This window comes from Condylura cristata, unplaced genomic scaffold, assembly GCF_000260355.1.
Source record: "Condylura cristata isolate star-nosed mole 26May11 unplaced genomic scaffold, ConCri1.0 scaffold00010, whole genome shotgun sequence".
Lineage (NCBI taxonomy): Eukaryota > Metazoa > Chordata > Mammalia > Eulipotyphla > Talpidae > Condylura > Condylura cristata.
Window position 1 is genome coordinate 39,533,058 of NW_004567111.1, and position 26,053 is coordinate 39,559,110.

The following is a 26,053-nucleotide window of genomic DNA, read 5'->3' on the forward strand; positions in this document are numbered from 1 at the left end:
TTCATTTGGTGCATATATGTTGATGATTGTTATTTCTTCTTGTTGTATTGTCCCCTTAATCATAATGTAGTGGCCTTCTGTATCTCTTTTAACCTTTTTTAGTTTGAAGTCTGTTTGATCTGATGTAAGTATAGGAGTTCCTGCCTTCTTTTTTGGCCCATTTGCTTGTAGGGTTGTTTTCCATCCTTTTATTTTCAGTCTGTTTTTATCTTTTATAGTTAGATGTGGCAAACACATATTTTTTTTTTTGAGGAAAAAAAAGAGAGCATAATGTTGTCCTGATAAAATGATAACCTGTACATGAATGCACTATATTCTTTGGCAAAGTGGTTAAAGCATAAGAGGAATCCTGTGGCTCCTGGTTCTGCCTCTAAAGAGCTGTCTGCCAGAGTGGTGCAGTGGGACCTGCCTGGATGGGTTTCAGAATATGCCAATCAGGTTTGAAACCCAGGTATCCTGAAAGCAGTCTAACTCCAGGCAGCAGAAGGATTCACAGAGGCTCATCAAGACCCTTCTGTCACAGACATATACTCAGCTGAGACTGATTTGTTCAGAATCAGTTGCTTTTGTTTCTCCAGCTCTGAGATTCTAGCCTGGGTAAACCTTCCCATCTGAAGTCTCTTTCAAACCATCACCTGACTGTGGTGATGATCTGGCAGTTCTATGACTGCCACTCCTGCCACCAGCACAACTGGCATCACCTCTTGACTGATGGGGTCTGACCCCTCAAGCACTACTGGCCTGTGCTTGGTGCCTCTAAAGAGCTGTCTGCTGCTGGACTGTGGCCCAGCATCATCTGCGAAGCAGCACATCAGTCCTGTTCCAGCACCTCGTAGGGCTGTGCACAGGTTCTTGTTCCTCCATTTTGCTGCCTGCTGTCCAGTGCTGACTGGTGCTGCTGGCTTGTGCCCAGACAGTTCTAAGAACTGTCTACCATGTCTGAGCCTCTGCTACTGCCATCTGACTGCAACTCCTGTCTCCAGCTTGTCAAGCGCCACCTCATGCTGCTGTTGCCTTTGTTGATGTCAACTCTAGCCTCTGGGTAGGTGCTGCTGACTTCTCAGAGCTGCTGCAGAGTCACCATCTATGACCATTCCAAGTTGCCACTGAGTTGGATCCTGGCTCATCACTTATCAGAGTGGCACCAACTCCAAATTCTCATCAACAATACCAGCTTGCATGAAAACTTTTGATTTAGACTTCTAGATACTATGGACGCTATCTGGGGTAGAACAGACAGCCGTTTATAGGCTTAAAAATTCTTCCTTTATCTTTCTCAGTTACCGCCTTGTAAAACCAAACAACAAAAACCTGTTGTTCCACTCTGAGTCTTCGTTGTGTATTGTAATTGTAAGTACACAGGTGAGGGCCCATAAACCCTAATATTTTCCCAGGCTTTATAAGTTTCAGGTAGAGAGTCTTAGTTTTTAACCAAGATATTAAAAATGCTCATCTTAATCTACAATAATTTTGTGGGGAGATTAAGGAATGGTTACCCTAGAGATATTAATATAGGCTTTTTGCTTGGGAGAAGTATTAGTGAATATTACAACTTAGATTAAAAGTACAATGTTTTACATCATTACACCATTGGAGATCATAGTTTCAAACCTCTATGAACACATATTTTCTTGCGATGCCCACTACTGGTATCCCAGGAATCCTTGGAGAATGAAGATATATGGTTAATTTTGACATTATTATCTGGTCCCCAAAACTGTCAAAAGCCATCTGTAAACACATTCTAAACCTAAAAATATCTCTTAAAATGAAGAGTTTTCTTTAAAAAGTCTTCCAGTTAGGCTGGCATTTTGCTTTACTACTAAGTTTCCTAAGGGAGAGTCCCTCAGAACCTAATGGGCTTTGCTGACCAGCCGCTGTCTGGCTTTGGTAGCCCTGCTAAATAACTGCTTCACTTGGTAGTAGAAAAATGATTGTTGCAAACTTAAAATTATGGCCCTTGCCCAAGGGGACTTCTAGTATAAAGAAAATGCAGAAGTTAGCTGAAGTATAAGAGGTTTGTTTAGGAGAAAATGAGGTGCTAAGCGGATACTGCCATATGATTTTTAGCATTGATGAATAGTGCTGAATAACTCAAGTTTTAGTCTAGAAGGTAACTGTTCTCCAATTCACTGACATTAAACTCTCAGTTGCCAATTTCTGTCTTCTTAATTGTTAATTCTCAGCTCATGTATTTTATGTGCCTGGCCAAGAACATTTTCATATCTCTTTTCTCATCTTCTACAAATTCTGACTATGCTTTAAAGAAACTTAGACTTAGCTCACTTTTTCTTGTTAACCTTTTTTAGTACTAGTGAGCTAATATGACTTTTGTTTGGTCACAAAAACCGTAACATGAATAGTTTATTGAGAAACTAAGGTCACCTTTGAATCACCACATGCTGGAAACCTAAACATATGCATAGAGGTAGTGTCCATACGTATTCCACAGTGAAACCATACTGCCACTCCCAGAGTAAATACAAGGTGTTCAATATTGAAACCATAGAAGAATTTGTTACTGTTTTGTGAAGGCAGCATCTTGCGCAACATTAAATTCCTACAAGGCACCCATCAATACTAAATATTGCCAATATAGCTATGTGATTTTCCTATACTTCTAATTAACTGCAGATATGGACTAGCACTTAGTGAAATAAACAGAACAACTGCCTAGATTTTATTCTCAAAAACAGTAGCAATATGTACACTCTTCTATGACATTTGCTGCTTTGAGACAGATGCAAGATCAAACTCCTGGCAATGGGATGAAAAGTCATTATTCATTTGTGTGAAGACTAATTTTATTTTGGTCTCTGGAGTTCCCTGCCTGAATTAAATCTACAACATATAGGAACATAAAATAATAAAGAATAATAAAGGTAGGAAATAGCAAAATACCCCACAAAATCGATGAACAAGGAAAGAAGGACAAGGAGGAGAGAAATCTAGAACTCAAGATTTTAAGTCTTCAAGTAGATGGGGACATAGATCTAGTTGGGTGACAGTGAAAAGTTGATTTTAAAGACTTTAAAATATTATTTTCTTGGTGCATGGGAAATTATCCTATGCCCTATGAGTTTTTCTAGGCTAACAAATAATCAAATAAACATTAGACAGATTGATAAGAGGAAAAAAAGGGGTTTTATAATGGCATATATGCCCCCTATATATATATGGGAGAGACCAAGCATGACTGTGTAACTCACCCATATGACTCTGGATGGCATCTTAAGTAGCTTTGACTATGCCACAAGGATTTGGGGAGTGTGGGGACAGAAAAAGGGAATGTCAGGGCAATTACCAGGGAAGGCATAGTGAACAAAGATACACAGATTTAAATTCTGCTTCCTCTAGTGAAAAGAGATAAAGAGATTCAGTCTTCTGGTAGGAGCCCCTACAGAGTTTACATGTGCCTATCTTTTCCAAAGGCAACTTCTGCCCAACCTGTCAAACACCTCCATGAAATCAATCTTTTGAATAAGACCTACTTTGAATTGGCAGAGTTTTGCTCACCCATAGGGTGATAAAGCAGTCAGGAATAGGCATTGGGAAGGATAAAGGGTAAAGCACAGAGGATTTTTAGGCAAATTATTGCACATGATACTTGATGGCTCTATCAGAACTATAGAACTGTATAATGCAAAGAGAATACCTATTTAGAAACTATTTAACTTAACAATAATGTATCAATATTGGCTCATCATTTATAACAAGAATGCCACAGGAATAGATTATACTAGTGTTAGAAGATACTCCATTCGGATATATGCTGGTGATATTGGAAACTAATTTTTATTTTTCTGTAAAGCTGAAACTAATCTAAAATGCAAAGTCTATTAATCAGTGTTTAAAGATGATTGTAATACATAAAGTGACTTTCAGTAGATTGTGGGAGACTTCCGATAGACTGTGGGATGTTAGGAATGCAACTTGAAAGTCATTTATATAAAAAGGCTTTGGGCTTTGTGAGTAATAATATCCTAATAATGAAGAAGGGAGAAAATTAAGACCCAGGTGACCCTCCCCGATATGTCCAGATAAGAGCCTGTTTCATCATAAAGGTGAAGACCTAAAAAGAATGATACTAAAAAATGGGAAGAGTACAAGTTTCACCTCACATCAGAGAAGCAAAGGATGAGTTGAATTTGAAAGGTCAGTACTGATACTCCAAAGAAGTGAAGAATAATGAGCACTTAAAATGGCCATTAAATCTGATGATTAGGCAGGAGAAATGTCAGAGAGTATTTTTAACATGGTCCTAGTTGGAGTTGCATCACAGAACTAAGATTGCAATCGAAATTGATTTGCACATGGAAGTTGGAATTATAGATGCCTTTTAAGAAGTAAACAACCTACCTTATACACACACACACACACACACACACACACCCTTAATATATATGGGCCAATATTCTCATTGTCAGAGTGTCAGAGATTTAGAACGCCAAAGAAACTAGATGGGTAGATTAAAGTTATATACATCTCTATGTCTAATAAAGTAAAAGTTCAGCTTACCTGATTATTTGACCAACTAGAGCATGGCTAAGTTAAAATTCTAACATTTTCATTTAAAGCCCTTTGTAGTAAAATGCTGTAGTTATGCTGCAAAATACATCATTTTAATTCAAACTATCCCACAGAAATGATCATTCCTCCAGAGAAGGATAATGGCATAAGAAAGGCTATGTAGATTGCCAGAAGCCACAAAGCTATTTAGGGACAATCAGGACCATACTGAAAATCTCTCAGGTAATACTGATTTCTTCCTCTCTATTACCGCAGGTATGGAGGATTTGAACTGATCCAATGACATGTCTGATAGGCAGCTGTAGATAGACAGCTGGTACTGCATTGAGAGGTGAGAACTACAGCAGAGTTCTTATTTGTATTGATAAATAATTCACAAACCATAAAATGTGCACTGCCAAAGTATACAATTGAGGGATTTTAGTATTTTGTGTATTTGTACTACCATCACGACTATATTATTTCAGCACATTTCTATCACTTCAAAAGGAATCCCCATAATTATCAGCAGTCGCTCCACCTTACCTTACCCCTGCCCCCCGAGTATCTGGCAACCACTAATTTATCTTTTGGATTTTCTAATTCTGGACTTTTCATATAAGTAAAGCCATATAAAATGTGGCATTTTATATTTGATTTCTTTTCACTTACCTTGAGGTTTCTAGGGTTCCTCCATATTACAGTGTTTATCAATACTTCATTTCTTTTTAATGGCAAAATACTAGTCCGTTGTATGTTTCTACCATATTTTAGTTATCTATTCCTCAGTTGGTTGACATTAGACATATCTCCATTTTTGTCTTGTTAATACTTGTTAATACATTTTGTGTAGATGTGTATCTTTATTTCTCTTGGTATATACTTACTAATTTAACAGCTGAGTCATACATACATGAATACTTACACACACAACTAAGATGAGAAGGAAGAAAGGAGGAAGGGAGAAAAGGAAGTAATCTCTTTAACCTTTTCATTTTTTTTAATGATTTATTTATTTATGCATACAGAGCTGGGTTCAGGTCAGAGGTGCAGGGGCAGTGAGAGGATTCACCAGACACAGAGTGGGGAACAGAACAGCCGACTAAGTACACTGCTGAGGGGAGCAGCGGGCGGGTCAGGAGATTTTGGCACACTATGTGGGTCACTTCCGGGGCAGGGATCGAACTCATGCTGAAGTGGTTTTAGTGTCTTAGTGCTGTGCTTTAACTTTAACCTTTTAAGGAACTGCCAAATGGTTTTCAAAAGTTTCATATAGATTCTAGAGAGATAGAGGAAAGAGAAAGGAGATGGAGGAAAGAGAGGGGGAGGAAGGAAGGGGGAAGAAGGGAACGGGAGGGTAGGGGAGGGCAGGAAGGAAGGAAGGAGTCTCCGTTTAATTTTTTGAGGAGCTGCAAATTGTTTTTCAATGCTGTTTTACCATTTCATAGTTCCATCAGCGTTTCAATTTCTTCATATTCTCACCAACATTCCTTCTTCTTTTTAATTATAGCCATTTTGTGCTTATGAAATAACTACTTCACTGTGGTTGTGATTTGCATTTTCCTAGTGATGTTGAATACTTTGCCAGGTGTTTATTGACCATTTGTTTATCTTCTCTGGAGAAATGTCTACTCAGGTTCTTTGCCCAATTTTTTGTGAATTGGGTAATTTGTCTTGCTATTATTTGAGGTGCAAAGGTTCTTTTTATATTCTAAATGAAAATCTCTCATGAGATGTATGATTTTAAATGACTTTTCAATTTTGTGAGTTGTCTTTTTATGTTTTTGAAGTATAAATATTTCCAATTTTATAGGGACCAACTTATCTTTTACAGCTTTGTTCTTCGTGTTTTGGTATCATAGCGAAGGAGCCATTTCCTAAGCCAAGGTCACAAAATGTATGCCTATGTTTTCTTCTAAGCAGTCGAAGAGTTTAACTCTTAAGCTCAGGGTAATTTTCCATTTTGAGTAAGTTTTTATATATGGTATAAGATAGGGTAAGACTTACTTTTGTACATGGCTGTGCAGTTGTACAACACTGTGAATCAGAAAGATTATTTTTCCCTTATTAAATTGTATTGTATTAAGCAACTATAAGTTGCTTACTGGATTTATTTTTTGGACTGTCAATTCTATTCAAGGAAATAGAATTATTGAATCTATAGCTTCAAAATTCTTTAAAATAAAAACAAAGAGTGAGCACATTAATTTAGTCACTTTGCTAAATCCATGTGGAAAATGCATAATGGAAAGTTATCTATAATCCTGTCACTGTAAATATTTTGCCATATTTCCCTTGAGTAAGAGTCCATTTAATTCTTTTACAGTTGTTATCCTTACCTGTTTTTTTTAACCCCCTATTCACATTCCTCATTTCTTTCCCTATATTCTGCAGAAATCAAAGGAAATACTGAAAAGCAGCAGGATCCTTTAAATCACTAAGCATGCATGTACACACACTCCCTCTCTCTCAGTGAAGGAGGAAATTACTGGTGTGTCAATATTGAGGTTCTATTTCCATTGTCTCTTAATCCACTTTGGAAATTATTTTAGTGGATATTTGATTCACAGGTTGCCTTAGTTTAAGGACAAGAAATGAGAGAAGTCTGAACAAAACATAAGCTATCAAACTGGTTGAATCTGCTCTCAAACTGGTTTCTTTGCTCCCCAAAGACATTTTTTGTCACACCTGAAATATCTATTTAAGGCATATCTTTTCTCGACAGATTTTTAAACTCCTCAGGTATCTACACTTTCATGGTCTAACTTTTAGAAACCTCTATGACCTTATAAACAAAGAAATCTCTAGAGAGCCAAATGATTTTTTCCAAAATGTTGAAAGAGATCGAAGGCATTCAAATTTCAGAAGAAAGGATTATACCCTACTTAAGAGCTAGATAGATATAAAAACACATGTAATAGTCTTTAAAAAATTATTCTTTTGACGATGCACATACTATATTTTAAATTACTGGATTTTGATAATTACTTGGTTTGTACATGAAGTAATATTAGCTAAAAATTATTAGTGAAATACTGCTTTTAAAAATGAAGTTCTTATTTTAATGAAAATCTACATTGTTTCCCCCTCAACTTAATATGTTCAAAAAAGAGCTGTTGTCCTTCTCAAAACCTATTCTTGCTATTCCCTTCCCTTCCCCCTGAAAATCTTTCAGCCAATTCACAATACTTTCCAAATTAATTAATTAATTGCTAAACCCCATCCTTGCCTTCTGTACTGTCACCTTGAAGGAACTAAACTCTTCTCTGCCTAGGTTAATTCAACCCTCTTTGAAAGGTTAATGGTTGTCACCTCCAGCTCATAACTTCTTGCTAATTTTTCTTCATAGACTTGATATTCTGACTTGCATGTTGAATTCTATATTACCATTGTCCTGTGACTAGTCTATAATCACCTTGGAAATGAGAATATTTCTAGATTTCCCCCTAAATATTTTACATCTGGAACAAAGCCTATCAAACGGTAGGTGCTCCTTAAATATGTGTCCTATAAATGATCAGTCATGAATTATAACCAAAAGTAAAACCCCTGAAGAATCTAAAGAATGTGCACATGTGTAAAGTCATAATTAATGGATTTCCACAAAGCTGCTTGCTTCCTTGGCAGTCGTTGTATGCCATCTCCATCCATTAGAATGTAGTAAAGGAGAAGTTGTTTTCAGTTTTGTTTGAACTCCAGGAAAGTAATTGTTATAAACTTCTCTTTTTTACTGCTATGACCTCTAACATTCATTCAACGTTGGCTTTGTGGGAAAATCATTATTTCTATCGGAGGCTTTGTATTGTTTCTCAGTCTACCCTTAATTCTAATTGTATTGCTAATTAATTTACACTAGTGTCTATTTCCTTAGTAATTTAGCAATTACACTGTGAATGGAGATTCCTGACCTTGCCATGTAACAGTGAAGATACTGTTACCCACTTACTCAACCTCAAGTCTTCCCAAGGGAAGACTTCTCCAACTTTAATAGCATTTATGACACTCAGGATGATAAAATTAATTGAACGTACTGTGGTCAGCTCCAGTTGAAATGTCTCCTTGATGCCAGAGGACATGTCTCTCACTCCCTCTTTTTTTCCCACTACCCTATCTCTAGTAAACATTCAATAATATAAGTTGAATTAACTCTTTCCAACTTTAAAATGCTCTTATTTCTGATTCACAGATGTTTTCCCAGCACAAGTAATATGTGACTTTGTAAATATATTTCCAGGAAGCTCAAATACAAGGCCACTAATGTCTCAGTATGAGACATTATTGCTGTGTATTTCATCAACTAAAGAGAAGAAAAAGGGTTTAGGGAAAGTGGGGAGGGGAGAGAGAAAGTAGGGATCAAATTTAATTGCAGGGTTTCAGTTGGTCACTTATTTCTTAGGTAGACCATTTGTTTTTTTAACAATCATTGATGTGATTATGGCATATTAGTTTATCCCACCAAATTATTTAAGAAATTGTCAGTATTTTGAAGAGTACAACATTAAAGTGTATAATTATGATATTTTCTGCATTTTATTTCACTTTTTCATCTTGCCCTGTAAACTTTGTGCATGATGTTATAGTTAACAATGTTACTTAATACACACAAAATTTTTGCCATTAGCCCCCCTAAAAGAAAAAAATATCTTTGATTGAATTAAAAGATCCTGTTATCCTAATTAAGAGACAACTGATCTCCTGAGTTATTTTTTTCTTCTTAATTATAATTTATATAAGCTACATTGAGTGGAATAGAATAACATTAATTTGAATTGATAGTACATGGAAAACATTCGTTGATGAAATACACAGCAATATTTGTGACATCACTTTTGCAATAGACAAATACTAAATATCCAAATATCAGTATAGAAATAAAGCTTATATCAGGTAGTCAATGATTTTATGTATCTTTGGTAAACAAATTCACTCTTTTAAAAAAAAACAAAACATGTAGTGTATTCAAAAGTCATAGAATCTAGAAATATATAAACACACATTATGTACGTATATGAAAAAATATAAACACATGTGTTTATATATACATATACATGTGTATATATATATATATATTTACTTATATACACACCTTATCTCTACTTCTAGTCATAACTCCCAAATGTTTCTTCATATCTCTAAGTTGTGTGTTCTATATACTGATGTTCATTTATGACATTTTTTTGACCATTTATCTTAATGGACAAGGATTTCTGTCTCACACACTACTTATCCCTACTCCTTATGGCTTCTAATATAGTTACATCTATCCTTTTATTTGACTCAAGGATACATGTTAACATCAATAAATTAGATGAAAATTTCACTGTGTGTTATGCTTAAAAGTGTGTTAAGATTATTTTTCTTGCTCAGATTTCTACTTTTCCTGTAATTTGTAATTTGCTGTTGCTCTTGCACTAAATTCCATGCATACTTTTAATATTCTCTGTAATAACTCTCTAGACATTTCATTTATGTTTTTTTCAGTCTCCTCTTCACTTTCCCGTTTTCTGAAAGTCCCGTCCTCCAGGCTCTCCTTAGACTACTTATTTTGTCTTCTGAAATTTGTTCTCTGTGTCCTTTATTTTCTTTTCCTTTATTCTTGGTTTCCTCACTCTTAATCCTAAAGTGCAGACATCAGATTCTTACAGGGGTACTATATTTCTGTGCCATTGAATAATTAAAAATATCTTTATTCTGTGATTATATCTGGTTGCTGGATTAGCTGGGTATAATGTCCTAGGCTAAAAGCCTTTATCTCTCAGAATGTTATGTGTCTTTGAGCTTTTTTCTGGTTAACTGGAGAGAAACTCATTGAACTTCTGATTCTCAATCTTTTATCTGCTTTCTCTTTATGTATAGTGCTCTGAAATTTGTAAATACATATTCCTGTGTTTGTGTATGTGTGGGGGTCTCTTTTGCTTTTCAACCTAAAGACTAGAGCCTTTAGTGTGGGAAAATTTTTTATTATTTTTAATAGCTTCCTTTTTCTGCATTTTTTTCATTCCACGGCTTAGTCATATATTGAACTTTCTGTGTTTATATCCCCAAATCCTTGTATTTTCTTTAACTTTGCTCTTTATTTTAATCTTTTGAACCCTTGGGTGTTCTTTGACTTATGCTTTAGCACTCTTTTCCTTTCCTTTAAATTTGCAAGTGCTTTATTTCCCCTCTCCCTCTTTTTATAGTAACACTCTGGTCTTAGTTACATATGTGTTATCTTCCCATATCTCTTAGAGCATGTAAAATAAAGTTTACTTGAAATTTTCTTTTGAACCCATATTTATCTTCATGTTAAGTTAGTTTCTCTTTCTGTTTTTGAAAATTCTTTGGAGAAGTCTCAATATATGGTTTTAGTCTCTTTTTAATTAGATATTTTATTTTTATTTAAAAATTTAAGCACTCATCTAGTACTGCAAACAGTGAAGTAGCCAATACATTTCAGATGCTAATGAAATTAATGTATGCTCATAAAATGTCTGTTTTTAACATTTTCCTCTCGCATTTCAAAAAATGTTATGAAGATAACAGAGAGCAAACTTTCTTAGCAAATATAGATAATGGTAGACACCGTGACTATTCCCTAAAATCCTATTTGTGAGAAGTTTTACATCATACGAGTACAAAAAGCTGATATTCTCTCTATATTAGCAGTCTAGACTTTAGCAAGATTGGAAAATATTTCTACTGGTTGCTACACTGTTACTGTGAAATCATAAATATATACATTAAGAACAGATGAGGTATTATATCAAAGACTTAAATTATTTTAGTTAAATTGTGTTATAGCCTAAATATTAGTAATTCTATAAATAAGCAAAAAGCAATAAATGAATGAATGTCTTAGTAGCTTAATTCTATGAGTTTATTTAGGGAGTTTATTTTGCTTCTAAAAATAAAAGCTTATGACAAATATAAAAAAAAAGGAGAAAAAAAAGGGTCATGAAAACATTTCCATATCAAACTCTAGGTTTAATTCATCAGCATCTCTGTGTCCTATACTGACAACATAACCAGACTGGGAATGGGTATCGGTATTCACTGAAAGAGAGAGGCTACCTCCCATTTTAATTCACTTAGAGGGCTTATTACTCAGCCTACTGGAACGGTTCTCAATTGATGTCTTTCAGGGAGCTTCTACTTCCAAGAGCCAGAAATTTAGAGATGGGAACATTATTATAACTGCTGAGACAAAGGGCTGAGTGGGAATGTGCTTTACAATGTATGGCATGGTTTTAACTTTTATCAATTCTTGACATTTTTTTGATCTGATAAGGCAGACAAGATTATTAAACTAATTCAGTGTCATTTATTACCTCTTTCCCTATATACCCTTTCAGAAACTGCTCTGGAGGTGACTGTATGATCTCATTTCTGAGTGGACTTCCAGAAGTATCTAGCCTATGAATTAATATTTGCTTATGGCTAAAATAAATGAGCTATAAATTTAAGAATTATTCATTAAATTTATTCCAAGGCTGCCCTTTCTTTGCCTATGACTCTGGCCCTACAAATGTTTCTATCACCACAGGCCCATTTATGGCTTTCTTCTCATTTGCCTACACATGTTCCCTACTAGATGGCTTCTCTCAATGATAGGGTTATCATTTATTTACCAAAGATATAAAGTCTTATCTGAAATGTTCCGCTGAAGATCAACCTTGCATTTCCCAGAAAGCCCATAGATACAGCATATTTCAGATACCCCCAAAGGAACTCATCTTCTTTCCTAACACCAAGTTTTACCTGTAGATGTGGTCATTACCATCAATCAGGTTCACTTTTTATAAGACTCTCGGAATCTTTTGCTGCCACCGATCATGGTTTTTTCATTCTCTTCCTCTGACTTCCTCACTACAGCAGTCAACCTTTTCCTGCTTCCTACCAAAGAAAGATATACAAATCACCTCTTTAGAATCCCACTGTATTACATGTACAGTGGCACACACACAAAAAAATTAAAATTCAAGGACACAGTGAATACAGCATTTACTGCACTTCTACTCCATGTAGTAGTCATTGACAGATTGCACCTATGGAATTGTCCAGTGAGACCAAGAGCGACAATCAGTGAGAAACATGGGAAGCAACTGTCTCCTATCTCATATGGACACCAAATCCCATGGCAAGGCTCTTTTCATTCCATTGATCTGTACCTGTGAATGGAAGCTCAGAAGTGAAATGATTATTGTGGGGATGTATATTAACATGTATATAAGTTGAAGTGTGAAGTCATAATGTTTTTATTCAATTAATTAAAAAATAGCAGCAAGAGTTGCTGAATAGGTTTTATGGTAGAAATCTTCTAAAATGTGAATGAACAAATCTGTAACTTCAGTGCTTGAAAGAAAGCTTAAAGCATATGATACACAGGGTGACTGTTTACTCAGAGAACCTTACACACTGAGAATACAATGTGATTAAGGTAGACTAAGGTGGCAAGAGGAAACTATTATATCAAGCAATAATATTTTAGCAATCTATTTTATTAAAAATAAAAAAATAAATACTTTAATTTTCTGTAACTTTTCTGAGTAAATTTGTTTAAAAAAAGTGCTGATATGTGAGAATGTAGCAGGAATAATTAGTTGTAATTTGGGCTTAGAATCGCCCTTACATAAACTCAGAAATTAAGAAAGAAAATTATTCTTGTAAATAGTTAACAGATTCGTTTGTAAGTTAGTGATTTCTGCTTCTTTTCTTTCAGAAAACTTTAAAAAGAACCTAATCAAGATAGCAATAGATAAATTATTTCAGATTAATTTACTAATAGAACACTATCATCTTTTGCAAATAACTCAGAAGTTCAAAATATAGATAGGTATCATTCTTGCAAAAGATTATATTCTCATTTACTATGTGAACTATATTTCTGGGGATTCAGATCTATAGAAATAAGAAGTAGAATTAGAAATAAAAATAAACCCTCTCTCATTCCAGCAATAAGTAGTATTTTTCCACATTTGCAAGAACTAAAGTGGTAGGATGAACTTGAAAGGACTCAGCTCCAGCTAGCTCACTAAGATATATTTTTAATACATTTTATATATTATTAATTTTGATATATTTATATATTTGTTCACCAATTCTATATCACTAATAATTGCAATGAAAACACAATCAAAGAACTTTTTAATTCAGGTGAGAGCCCCATAATTAAAGCAAATTAAAAGTAAGTTAATTTTAATTTCCTCATTTTTATGAATATAGTTACCAATAAAAACATTTCAAACAAACTATATTAAGTAAATGTTAAATTATATCTGGACTTGGAATGAAAACTAAGCTCAAGACAAAAAGAATAAAAAAATTTGTGAATTTAAAGTACTATTTTTCAGGTTTCTCTTAAATTGGGTTTGATGAATATCTACTTGTGGTACTTGGGATTTACTTACTACTTTTGAAAAGTGGTTTTATTTTAAAGTGCAAAGGTTTGCAATCTTCCAGGAATTATATTCTTTGCAACTACTTTGCATCACCTTAAAATACACTGAGATCAAGTGCTACAGATTTCAATGCAATCACCATCCAAATCCCCAAGACATTTGTGAGGAAGTGAGAAACCCATCCTAAAATTAATGTGGAACCTTAATGGACCTCACCTTGCCAAAACAATTGTCAAAAGGAATGAAAAGCTGGAGGAATCACATCTCCTGATTTCAAAACTTGCTACAAAGACACAATAGTCAAAGCAATATACTGATTACATAAAGATCACAAATACATCAATGGGATAGAGTACAAAACTCAGAAATAAGCCACTGACACCTATTGTAAAATGATTTTTGACAAAAATGCCAAAATCTTCCAGTGGAGAAAGATTTGATTTTAAAAAAAAAAAGTTTGGCAAAACTGGACTTCCACAAGCAAAAAAATGAAAGTGTATATTTACCTTATAGCATATAGAAAAACTAACTCAACATGGATTAGATACCTGCCTATGAAAACTAAAAGTCTCAAACTCTTAAAAGAAAATATAGGGGTAAAGCATGACATTGGATTTGGCAGTGATTTCTTATATATACACCAAAAACAGACAATAAAGAAAATATAGAAGAAATTAGACTTAAATTTTAAATTTAGTTTTTACAACATTCTTTTGTGCATTTTTTCTATGTCAATTGTAGTCCCTGTGGGCTTCCCACCACCACTTCACCCATGTGCCATCACTGTAGTCCTCTGCCCTCTTTCCACTGTAGTTTACATACATGCAATGGAATATTACTCAGCAATCAAAAAGATAAACTCGTACCTTTTGCAGCAACATGGATGGAGCTGGAAGGGATCATGCTTCGTGAAACAAACCAGAAATAAAAAGAAAAATACCAGATGGTTTCACTCATAGTAGGAGTATAAGGGACCGGGGGAAAGAGGGGAATAGAAATTGGACTTTTTTTAACTAAAAATCTTTGTTAACAAAATGATACTATCAACAGAGTGAAAAGGCAACCCACAAAAAAGGTGAAAATACTTGAAATTCACATATCTTCATAATGGGTTGATATCCTGAATATATGAAGCACTCTTAGAACCCAACAGGAAAGCCCAATTCAAAAATTAGTCAAGGAATTGAGTAGATATGCCTTCAAAGAAGATAAATGGTTAACAAGTTCATGAAAAGATGCTCAGTATTTATAGTCATTAGCAACATACAAATTAAAACCACCATGACATACAAATTAAAACCACCATGCACCACATCCATTAGGATAGCCACTATTAAAAAAAGAAATCAAACAGAAAACACAAATGGCAAGTGTTGTGGAAGATGTAGAGAATTAAAATGGTTCAGGTACTGTGGGAAACAGTATGCCAGTTCCTCAAAAAGTTGAACAGATTTATCATATCATCCAGCATTTCCACTTCTAGATATATACCTAAAATAATTGAAAGTGTGGACTTGAACAGATATTTTCAGCACCAATGCCCATAGTGTTATTCACAGTCGTGAAAAGGAGGTAGAAGCAGCCCAAGTGTCTGTCCATGGATGAAAATATATGTGTGTGTCATGAAGTATTATTCAGACTTAAATGGGACTGAAATCCTTATAATTGCTATACATGGATAATAAACCTTGGAAACCGTAAGCAGGTTTCCCTGACCCTTATCTTCGTAAATGATTTTTAGTTAAATTATTTTTATTGAGGTAAAATGGGTTTATAGTGCAATGCATGCTCTAAGGGTTTTGCTTTATACATTTTCAAGTGCATGGTGTCACTCCACAGCTACTATCAAAAGACCGGTAATCTTCTACCACAGTCCAGTGGGTCCTCCACCCTTTTTTGTCCTCCTTATTTCTAATGTCCGCCTTTGGGAGTCTAAGATTCATGGGTTTCATAACTATAATAGTTAAATTCATAGAGATAGAAAGTAGAACAGGGATTACTAGGGACTAAAAGGAGGAGGGAGTGAATTATTGTTTATGGGAACGGTTTCTGTTTGGGATGATGAAAGAGTGGTGATGGCGATACAACAATGTCACATCGTTGAATGTACTTAATGCCACTGAAGGGTATACTTAAAAATGGTTAAAATGGTTAATTTTATATATTTTACCATAGTTTAAAAATATATTGAGATTGTTTAGAGACTCACAGATAAATAGTTTTTCAAATACTTCTGAAGGAATATATGCATAGCCCTTCATGTATTTAAAGAAAACCTGTCTGGTGTCCTTCATAGTAACCCTAGTCCTTTCCTCCACTTCATCTTCCTTCTTCTAGCCACCCCAAATTCACATCTGCTACAATTATATGCAAGTTGTTCCTTTGCCTTCATTGCCCCTTCTCTGCCCAACAAATTGATGAATTGGTACATCAAGACTCAGCCCAAATGCCCACCACTTTTGGAAAAACTGTGTATTTTCTAACAACTATTTTTCAAGCCTGTGATACATCCCAAGGCTGTCCCCAACCAGACTAAATCCTGTAAGGACAAAGAGGCATCTGCTTCACTTTTCTGGCTTCTGTGCATAGCACAGAGTATAATCTGAAGCAGGTTCTTAATAAAGAGTTCAATAACTGAATTAAAAAAGTTCCTTCTAATGATCTTCTCAGAGAGTGAACAGACCTTTCCCCCCCCACATTCCAGAACAAGAAAATTAAAAAGAAATTTCACACTTTGCCCAGTCTGAAGACTCAGGAGGCCGATGGTAGAGGGAAAGTGTCAAAATCCTGCTCTTCTTTTGACCCTTATCTGTGGAGCCAGGTACTAAATCTTGCTGTGAATATGTTAAAAGCATTTCTTTATAGGTTCTAAAACACATCTTTGGAAAAATTTTCCATAGGTCCTGTCCATAAATGAAATAATCTTGTACATATTTCTGTTACCCCTTTTGTAATAAACCCCCTGCCACTGTTCCAACACCAGGAGGTTAGCAGCGAGTGGGTCATTAATAAACAATAGCAGATCCTAACCAATGGCCTCCAGATGAAAGGCTCATTATTTCATTACTGGTCTCCAGAGCTATTTGGTCCCCTAATATTGCAGCACAGGATTTGAGCTGAAGAGTCTAAACCTTGAACTATTTAAAAAAAAAAAAAAAAAAAACTGTAAGTAGTCCTTGACATAATTTGGAGTGATTGCATTCTATTAGGCCAAGAATTCCTTATTAAAATATCAATTTAGTTGTGCATACCATCTGGTCAATATTACAGTGTTTTGTTTTGTCAGAATTAAATTTTGTTTTTACAGAATTAAATGTTTATACCATGAAAAATCAGGTAAATTTTCATGGTATAAACATTTAATTCTGTAGAAGTAGAGATATTTTGTAGTGCAGAGAAATTAGTAATTAAGGAAATGTTCATGTTCACCAGACTTCTCTATCCTTAACTTTTGAACTATGAGGTTCAGCTTCTGTATCATTTGGGATTTTAATAGAAAAGAAATGCTAAAATAAGAAGGTACATTTATATGTGTGTGTCATATGTTATGTTCACATGCATGTAATAAATTCTATTTTATACTTTTCTAAATTATAATCCCTTTAAGCATAATTTAGATTGTTTCATTGGTATTGACTTGTTTTCATTCAAGGAATTTGGATAATGAAACTGAGAGGTTTACTTTTGATTGTCTTCTGGGCTGGTTTTCAACCATATTAGCGAACTATTAGAACATTTTAGTTCTTGCTATTGCAGAAGAATGTCTTAAACCACAGCAATTACATTTTGCTGCAAAAATGAGGGAGATTTTTACAGTCTTTTTCAAAATAGGTTATATCCTAATGTAGAAGGATCCTTTAGCTTTATTTGAGACTGAAAGTTTGGATTATTTCCTTAAGTTTTATGATTTGCTTATGTGCACATAAATGCAAATTATTCTGTTCATATTACAATCTTAAAATATATGCATTATCGTAAGTGTGTAGCCATATTGCTTTGATTCTGAATCACTTTAACTTCAACAGCTTAAAAAAAATCACTCATTTGCTTTATATGTTAACATCTGTAAGATCTTTATATCTTGAATTCTTTGTAAAATGGTAATAATGCCTACTTACTATGATTGCTTTGAGATTTCAATGAGGTGGTCCATTTCAAGTATTACAAGCTTCTTAATGTTGCAGAATCAACATTAAATTCACATCAGTCTTTATAATCATCAGAAACAACAAAAATTACAATTCATCACTATTTGGTTTTCTTTCTCTTCATTCATTAAAAGAAAAACAAAAAACAAGCTTGGGACTTTAAGGAAGTTGTCTTTGCTTACATAGCAGTTAAGTGACTATTTTAATGTTAAGTATTAACATTCTGCATGTGTCCATTTATTTAGCTCTTACTGTATTCCAAGCACTGTGCTAGATCCTGGTGTGTACTGATGAACAGAGTTGATATCATCCCTGGTTGTATGCATCTTTCAAATGGTGGGTCATACACATAACAATGCAGCAAAATTACAGGATATTAAGCTAATAGAGAAATGAATGTGAAACCTTGATAAAGAAAACACTCTTTTCTTCTATATGTTTCTTTAAAGTAGAAATAATGCCTGTATTAATATAGAAATATATGAAGAATCAGTTTCCCCTCCTCTTCCTTGGTTTCTGCGTAGGTAATCAGTAGGACTAGTTTAGCTAGCCTTCCATACCTTCCTTTCCACTCATGTGACCCCTTGTAAAAGTAGCATTACTGATGTGGTTTTATGACAAATCAATCCTGTATATATTGTGCTATAACTTGCTATATTTATTTATCTATTTATTTATTTTTTAGTCTTGTAAAGTCCTTAGAAGTTTTATGAATATGTAGTTTTTGCTGTTATCAGTGTATCCTATCCAGGACTGACCCAGAAGGAAAAAAAAATTCTACAAAGATTTTAAAGCTTTTACTGTTTGTTATAGTAGTCTACAGTTAATCCTCGCCACTCAATCCCATAGTTCATGGACCAAACTTAGTTGAGGGGAAATTTTCTAAGGTATCTTGCCATTATTGCTACTACTGCAACTGGTTTTGATATTACCACCCCTATTCTTATTTCTAATAACCTTTGCTTTATAATAGCATCCTTGTTTTATTCCCCTTTGACTTCATGTCTACCTACCTGCCCATCTATCACCTTACCTTACCTTACCTTTTGCCATCATGTACTGCATATAAATGCATTCTTTCATTTACATGTAAGTAAATTTAACATTTTATTAGTGCTTAAAATTGTATAGACTTGCTATATTTACCGCCTAGGTTCTTTTCTCATGCTATTTTTCCTAATACTATAAAACAAGATAATGTCTTTATATGCAGATACTTACGAGAAATGAATTTCTAGTTATAAAATTTTAGAGTGAAGAATGCTTTCTAAAAGCCTAATATTGCCATATATGGTTATATTGTCAGATCAAATTCCAATGAGATGATACCATGTTGACCTGTAGACAGATCTTTAGAGTCAGTTAATCAGCTCAGACCTGATATACAATCAGTAAATCATGATGTCATTGCCTCTTTAGTAAGAAACAATATGGCTAATTTATTTAATTATTCTTTGTACTTGTTTTTCCACTTCTATCATGGGTCTTAGAAGAACAGAGTAAAAGAAGGATAAGTTACCCCTTTGCCAAGTGAAGTAGTTATCTTGTTGCATATTTGGATGGTTAGTTGGGACCCAAGTGTGGCAGCAGGCACAGCTCCCTGAGCTTGGACAATGGCAGCCAGGACCCCTAGCCTGGAGTCTGTGCAATTAGCCAAGACAGTTATTGCATTTTTGGCAGTGAGGCAGCAGTTAAAGCAAAGAAGGCTTTTTTTTCCAAGAAGGAAAAACCATTTAATAAGTTTGAGTCAGTTTGCTCATAACAGCACTACATTTGAGGACCAAAAACCCCAGGAGCTTGGCAAGGCACTCCTGCTTGGCAGGTCTTTCCCCAACTCACCAAGTCTGAGGCCATCCAGGCAGAACCTGGCTCTCCCCCATTTAACTGTGTTCAGTTAATAGCATTCCTAGTTAACAGGAAAGTAAGGGCAGAGGAATCTCTCCCCCCATTAATTGAGAAGAGTAAAATTTAGTGGGCATAAGCAAGTTGCCGTCCAAGTGACTGTACTTCGGAGTGGGAACTGGCTGTCTGTTTGCATTGAGGGTTGTGTGTTTGCTGTATGCAGTAACTTGTGGTCCAGCAAAAATAGATTAATATTTAAGAATTGGGCAGTGCTTTCTTTTTGTATATGAATTAACATTTGTATATGACTGACTAGTGTGAAAGTCAGATTTTATAGTGTGTCATGGAGCCATCATGTACCTGTCTTATGAATAAATAAAATAAAAACTAAGTATTTTTGTATAAATATTTTAAAATATAGTGTGTTCTCATACTTTTTCCATTTCACCTATGGAAATCTTGCCAAAATGAAATCAAGTTTGAATGTTGGCAATGTAAGAAAAAAACCACCTGATGGATTTTGAAATTAAACATTAGGTTTTTTTAATTAATTTTATTTTGGTTTTAGTTTTTCTCTACCAAATAGATTGCTTTTATGAAATAAACAGCTCTGATTATAATGACAGATTATTTGAATGAAGCTTGAAACTGAACTAGAAATGTTGTAAGAGAACTTGTTTATACATTTTAAAATTATCAGAACACATAAAAAACGCAGCACCTGCAACTGATAAAAAATAGCACCAACTTATCAAAATCTTTAAAGAAACATGTGCCCAAGTCAGTGCCAACTTGGACAGAATCAGAGCACTGGCTGCTTGAAGGGCGTATCCCAACACTCAGCCCGTCGAAGATGCTAATCTGAAGTGAAGCTCGGATTGCCTGGAGCAGAGGGTAATGTTTGAAAAGAGATGCTTGATTTCACAGGACTGTTTTTTCCTCTATTGTATGCCTTCAGCAACTTAGGTGTTTTCATTATACAAAATTCAATCAGTTGTCAAAGTAATTTCTTATTAGTAATTTATAAAGATAGAGGTCTGTTTTAGGGCTCTAAATTTGTGAAGTTTTTGATTGATTCACATCCAATGCTACTGTGACCTCTGAAGAATAGGGCCTGTAGTTCTATAGGTGAGTTTAGACTGAAGGGAGCTCACAAAAGTAGCAAACATTTCTAAGCCCATAGTCTACACACACACATAACTGTGCCATCTTCTAGCCATACTTACAGCCTGTCCTTGTCACTTTTTTTTTGTCCTTGTCACTTTTAACAGACATCTATTACAACTAGCTTTCTAAGTTTTATCATATTGACCTCGTAAAAGTTCTTTCTTTCATTAAGAGTTTCTAAACAGTGACACTTGGACATTTTATATCTGATTATTCTTTGTTGTAGGGAATTGGCCAGGCATTGGGATGTTTACAGAATATTTGGCCTGTACCTACTAAATGCCAGTATCACCCTTAAAAATGTCTCCCAGCATTGTCATGTGTCTCCTCGGAGACAAAATCAACTTTAGTTGAAAACTGCTGCTTGAAACTTTTATAGAAGTAAATCTAAACATGATTAAAGAGTTTAAAAGCATGTAAGAGGTATGAATCTCCATCCTGTCCTCTTGAAAATACTTCTGCTAAAGATAATGTTAACGATTTCTTACAAGTCTTAAACATTTTTACACATATATTATCATAGAAATCTGTTCTATGTTTACCTGGCAGGGGAGATACCATGATCACAAGAAATCTGTTCTACCCAATCATGACATGTAACATATGTCTTCATATTATTTAATAAGATATCTGTGAGATCACTTATTAGAATACATGCAGATATATATTATTCTTTTCAATGTCTGCATTTTTATGGATGAATCATATTCCATTTAAACAGCAATAGTGTACTTGATTGAAGGTTTTAATTTTTTTCTTTCCCAATGACATCGTGGTAAACATCCTTTTACTTTAAATTTGAATATTCTGTATTTATAGTTATAAGATATAAACTAGTGGGGCCTCCCTGCTGGCCTGGAGTTAAGTTCCGACGCCCACCTCAGACAGCCTGAGTTCTACCCCTAGCCAGAGAGCTACCCTACATATGGCACAGCAAAACTCTCCTGACCCGCCCACTGCTCCCCTCAGCAGTGTATTTCAGTTGATCTGCCTGTTCTGCTCCCCACTCTGTCTCTGGTGAATCTTCTCAGGGCTCCCTCTCTCTCACCTCTGCCTATACTCCAGTTCTTCTATGCAAAAATAAATTTTAAAACATCTTTTTGAAAACTTCATAAAACTATACATATAAATTTAGTGTATAGCCCTAAAAATACAACTGCTGATCAAGAGGAAAAGTACATTAAATGTATTTGCAGGCAATACTGTGTGACCAATCAGGTATGAAAGTAGCTATTTCCCCTGGTTATGAAGCATTTTTAAGTCCTTGACAATCTATAAGACTTTCTACCGCCATGTGTGTGATGTGTTTGTAACATAAAAAAATGAGTTTTCCTATATTTATAAATAAGCTGCTTTCCTCCTGAGATTATATATATTCTATTTTTTGCCCATTTTCTTAATAGCTGGTTGGGCATTTTCTTTCTCATTTTTAAAAACTTTTTCTATATTAAGGAAATTAAGCCTTTGCTTTACTGTCAACTTACATAGATATTACAAACATTTTTTGTTTTCATCAGTTTTCTTCCAACTTCATTAATATTTTCTCTATAGAAATAAAATAGTTCAAGTTTGTTCCTCTTTTTTTCTGATTTCTGAGTTTAATGTCTTATAGTCAGTTTTACATACAAAAAATAACCTTTTTCAATGGCTTGGTTTGTAATACTTAAATACTTAAGTCATTTGAATATATGAAGTTGAAAAGATCTATATTCATTCCCATCGAAGTTGGTTTTCCATCCATCCTCTTGAGGGCTACCACCTCTAATGCCACACTCTGACTGCCTCCAGGTCTCACTATACCCTGGTGACCATTCCATCTCCAAAGTAACTTTACTCCCCTGTCACACGTACTAATTACATCCTGGCACTTTGCCCCATTCATGTTTTTATATCTGTCTTGCCTAATCAATAAGAATTAGAAACTACATGAAGATACGTGTGGCAGTGCACATTATTTTATTTGTTTACATAGCTCATATCCACAGACTGATTTAAGCATATTTCTTTTATTGTATTTTGAACTTGCAGGGTTGGTGAATGTTTGATTAATAGGGTCAGCATTTGTGAACTAAGAACAATCATCATGACCAACAAAGGAGTTTTTGTTTTTTATTCATGATTTTTATCTATCTGAAAGTCCTACAAAGATAAATCATATTTATCCACTCAACTTTATAGGGAAAAGGAACATGATGTTGAGGCTCTTGGTGAAAACTTATTGACATAAAACATGTTGGATATAAATTAAACATAATTGCTTCTCTAAATATATATGTATTACGTCTTAGAATTGAAGTATGCCTTCAATATAAATTTTCTTTGAAATATTGGTATTTTTGATACAGAAAATTTATATTTTATGAAAGAATAACTACTTTGGTCCTGTATCACTTTATCCTTTAACAGCTGTGTCCAGCTGGTGGTGCACATTCCCGACCACTTCTGCAGTGAGTAGAAACATTTAGGTCAATATTGATATAAAACGTCATGAACTTTCTTCTCTTTCAGCTTTGGTTCGCCTTTGTTAATGGATTTTCTGGGCAGATTTTATTTGAACGTTGGTGCATCGGCTTGTACAATGTGGTAAGCATTCGCCATCTCTATCTGATAGCACACAGAACTTCAGTGACATTCCTTTACTGTTTATGTCTGGGAAGTGTATCTAAGTCAATCATCTGTATACATAGCAGGCAGCACAAATACATCTTTAGGGCCTTTGTTGCTGCGACACATCCTGCAGAAGCCCAAACTCTCCACACATGGTTTCAATCACAGCAGATCATTCTGAAATAACCCCATGAAATTATTAACCCATATATCTTGATAATAGACCCTTGTTACCTCCCTGCTAAATGTGTGCAAAATATTTTCATGTTTTTAATGCAAGTAAATATTTCTGAACTATATCTAAACTCATTACACTTCATACTTTCATTTCTGAATTCTTAAATATAGATAAGGCTCTGTAGTATATAACCAAGTATCCGTTTTGTTCTCTGTATAAGAATATCTATTCTTGTGTGAGAATGTTTTCTTTTACAGTTAGTGCTAAAATAATGAATTCTCACTGCCAGCTCCTGTAGTAAATGATAATCTGCTTATTTGGTATTTTGTTGTTGTTGTTATTTTTAGAGCTCTTTTTTCAGTACTTGACTGCACTGAATCCAAAATGTAGAAATAAATACAAACTGTAAGTTAAAATGACTAAGTAGCTACTTAGTTCTTTGTTTTATTGGCAGAAAGGAGTAGGGGCATGTACCTAGTGCTTTAGAGGCCCTAGTCTGGCATATCTTTCGAGCTGCACATTCACATTGGTTTTGGGTCCTCATTCTGACACTCTGTCCCCTGTGAGTTTATACTATGAAGCTGTTGTTATAGTTAGGTATAGATGCAAGTTCCCAGATATAAAACAACATAAATTGTAATGCTGTAATAACTTGTAGCTTTTATATGCATTTTTGGCTAGATATTTATATCTTCACGTATTCAATCTCTTTTTCTTTCTAGTTTTGATCAACTAATATATTTAGCACTGGTATAAAATACTGCATATATGAGGTTTTCTAGTAACTCATGGGTTGTGAGGGTCAGTTGTACAGACTAAGATGCCACCGAGACTTTGAATCTTGCTTTTTGAGCATATTGGATAGACATTGTTAGTTGGTTAATAACTATGTTACTCACCATAAACTACACTAGCTTATACTTACACTTCATGTCACAAAGGTAACAAGTGGTATGAACAGGGATGACTTCATCTGTGCTAGGAAAGCTATTCTAACCACCCATCACATGGTTAGGGCTCACCTGCCTCCCCTTGTTCCACTCAAGGGAGAACACAAATTGTTAACTTTGCAGGACTGAAAGCTATTTGAGTAGCTTAAAATTATGCAGTCACTTAGGGGATTTATGCTGAGTGCTCCATCTAGATTTAGTGCTGGAAAGAGCCAAAGTGTCATCGAATTGACACCTCATACAAACCGATGCCCACATACATACCTTATAATTAGGAGACTGAGCCCTAGGAAACTGCTTCAGAGCTAAAACCAGGACTGGCGGACATGTTACCTTATTACATGAGGAGTGGACTTTAGCCCTATTTTCATGCTCAGGCTTGAGCAAATGGAATCTTTGCTTAGCTTCATGGAGGCTTGAGCAATTCAAATTAGTCCAAGAAATGTATAGTTAGTGTCTTCTATACATATGATGCTGATAAGGTACAGGCAGTGTTGGTCAAAGGATGGTAAACAGAGCATGTACATGAGAATAACCAGGATTTGTTTGAAGATATGGAATCCTAAACCCCATCCTGACTTAATCATTTTTCAGAGATACTGCATTTTAAACAAATTCACATACACATACTCACAGGCACTCGTGCATACACACACTTGACCACATTTATTTCTGAGCCAGTAGAGAGTAAGTCACAACAGCATGCCCCTATGTTTAACACTTTAATTGCTAAGACCATTCTCTTACATAACCACAGTATAACAATCAACATTAGAAAAATTCTATATAGATACAGTACTATGATTTAATCCTTATCGGTCCACATTCTGTTTTTGACATTGTTGTTCCAAAAATGTCCCATGAAGCATTTTCTTTTCATTCCAGAATTCTCCACAGAGATCCAGGGCAAGTGGTGGTGGGTCTGAGGCAATTGTTCATGAGCCCCCTCTTCTGGCCTGGATTCTCCCTTGTTATTTTCTTCAACAGTATTTCTCTCCTACTTTTCCTTCATCTGTACTAATTCTTTATATTTGGTTACCCCAAATCAGCTAAAGTAGAAAATTGTTATTTTTCAATATTATTCTCATAGATGATTAAACATTTTAAAAACTAACTTAAGGCCCTCCCTAGTGGCGCAGTGGGTTAAAGCACAGCACTGAGAAGCAAAAGCTACTTCCACATGAGTTCGATTCCCGCCTGCCCTGGAGGTGACCACATGGTGTGGCAGACCTCTCCTGACCCGCCCACTGCTCCCCTCAGCAGTGTACTTCG

General features: G+C 34.8%; 1 protein-coding gene across 2 annotated transcripts in view; it reads left to right on the top strand.

The window, feature by feature from the left end:
* The window catches only part of LOC101622323 (phospholipid-transporting ATPase IB), a 515,968-nt gene that overhangs the window by 327,469 nt on the left and 162,446 nt on the right, over window positions 1-26,053 (top strand). For both annotated transcript variants that reach the window (XM_004680155.2, XM_012723210.1), the window contains exon 28: window positions 23,555-23,629. In XM_004680155.2, the coding sequence (XP_004680212.1) occupies window positions 23,555-23,629 (75 nt within the window). The remainder of the gene's footprint in view (window positions 1-23,554; window positions 23,630-26,053) is intronic.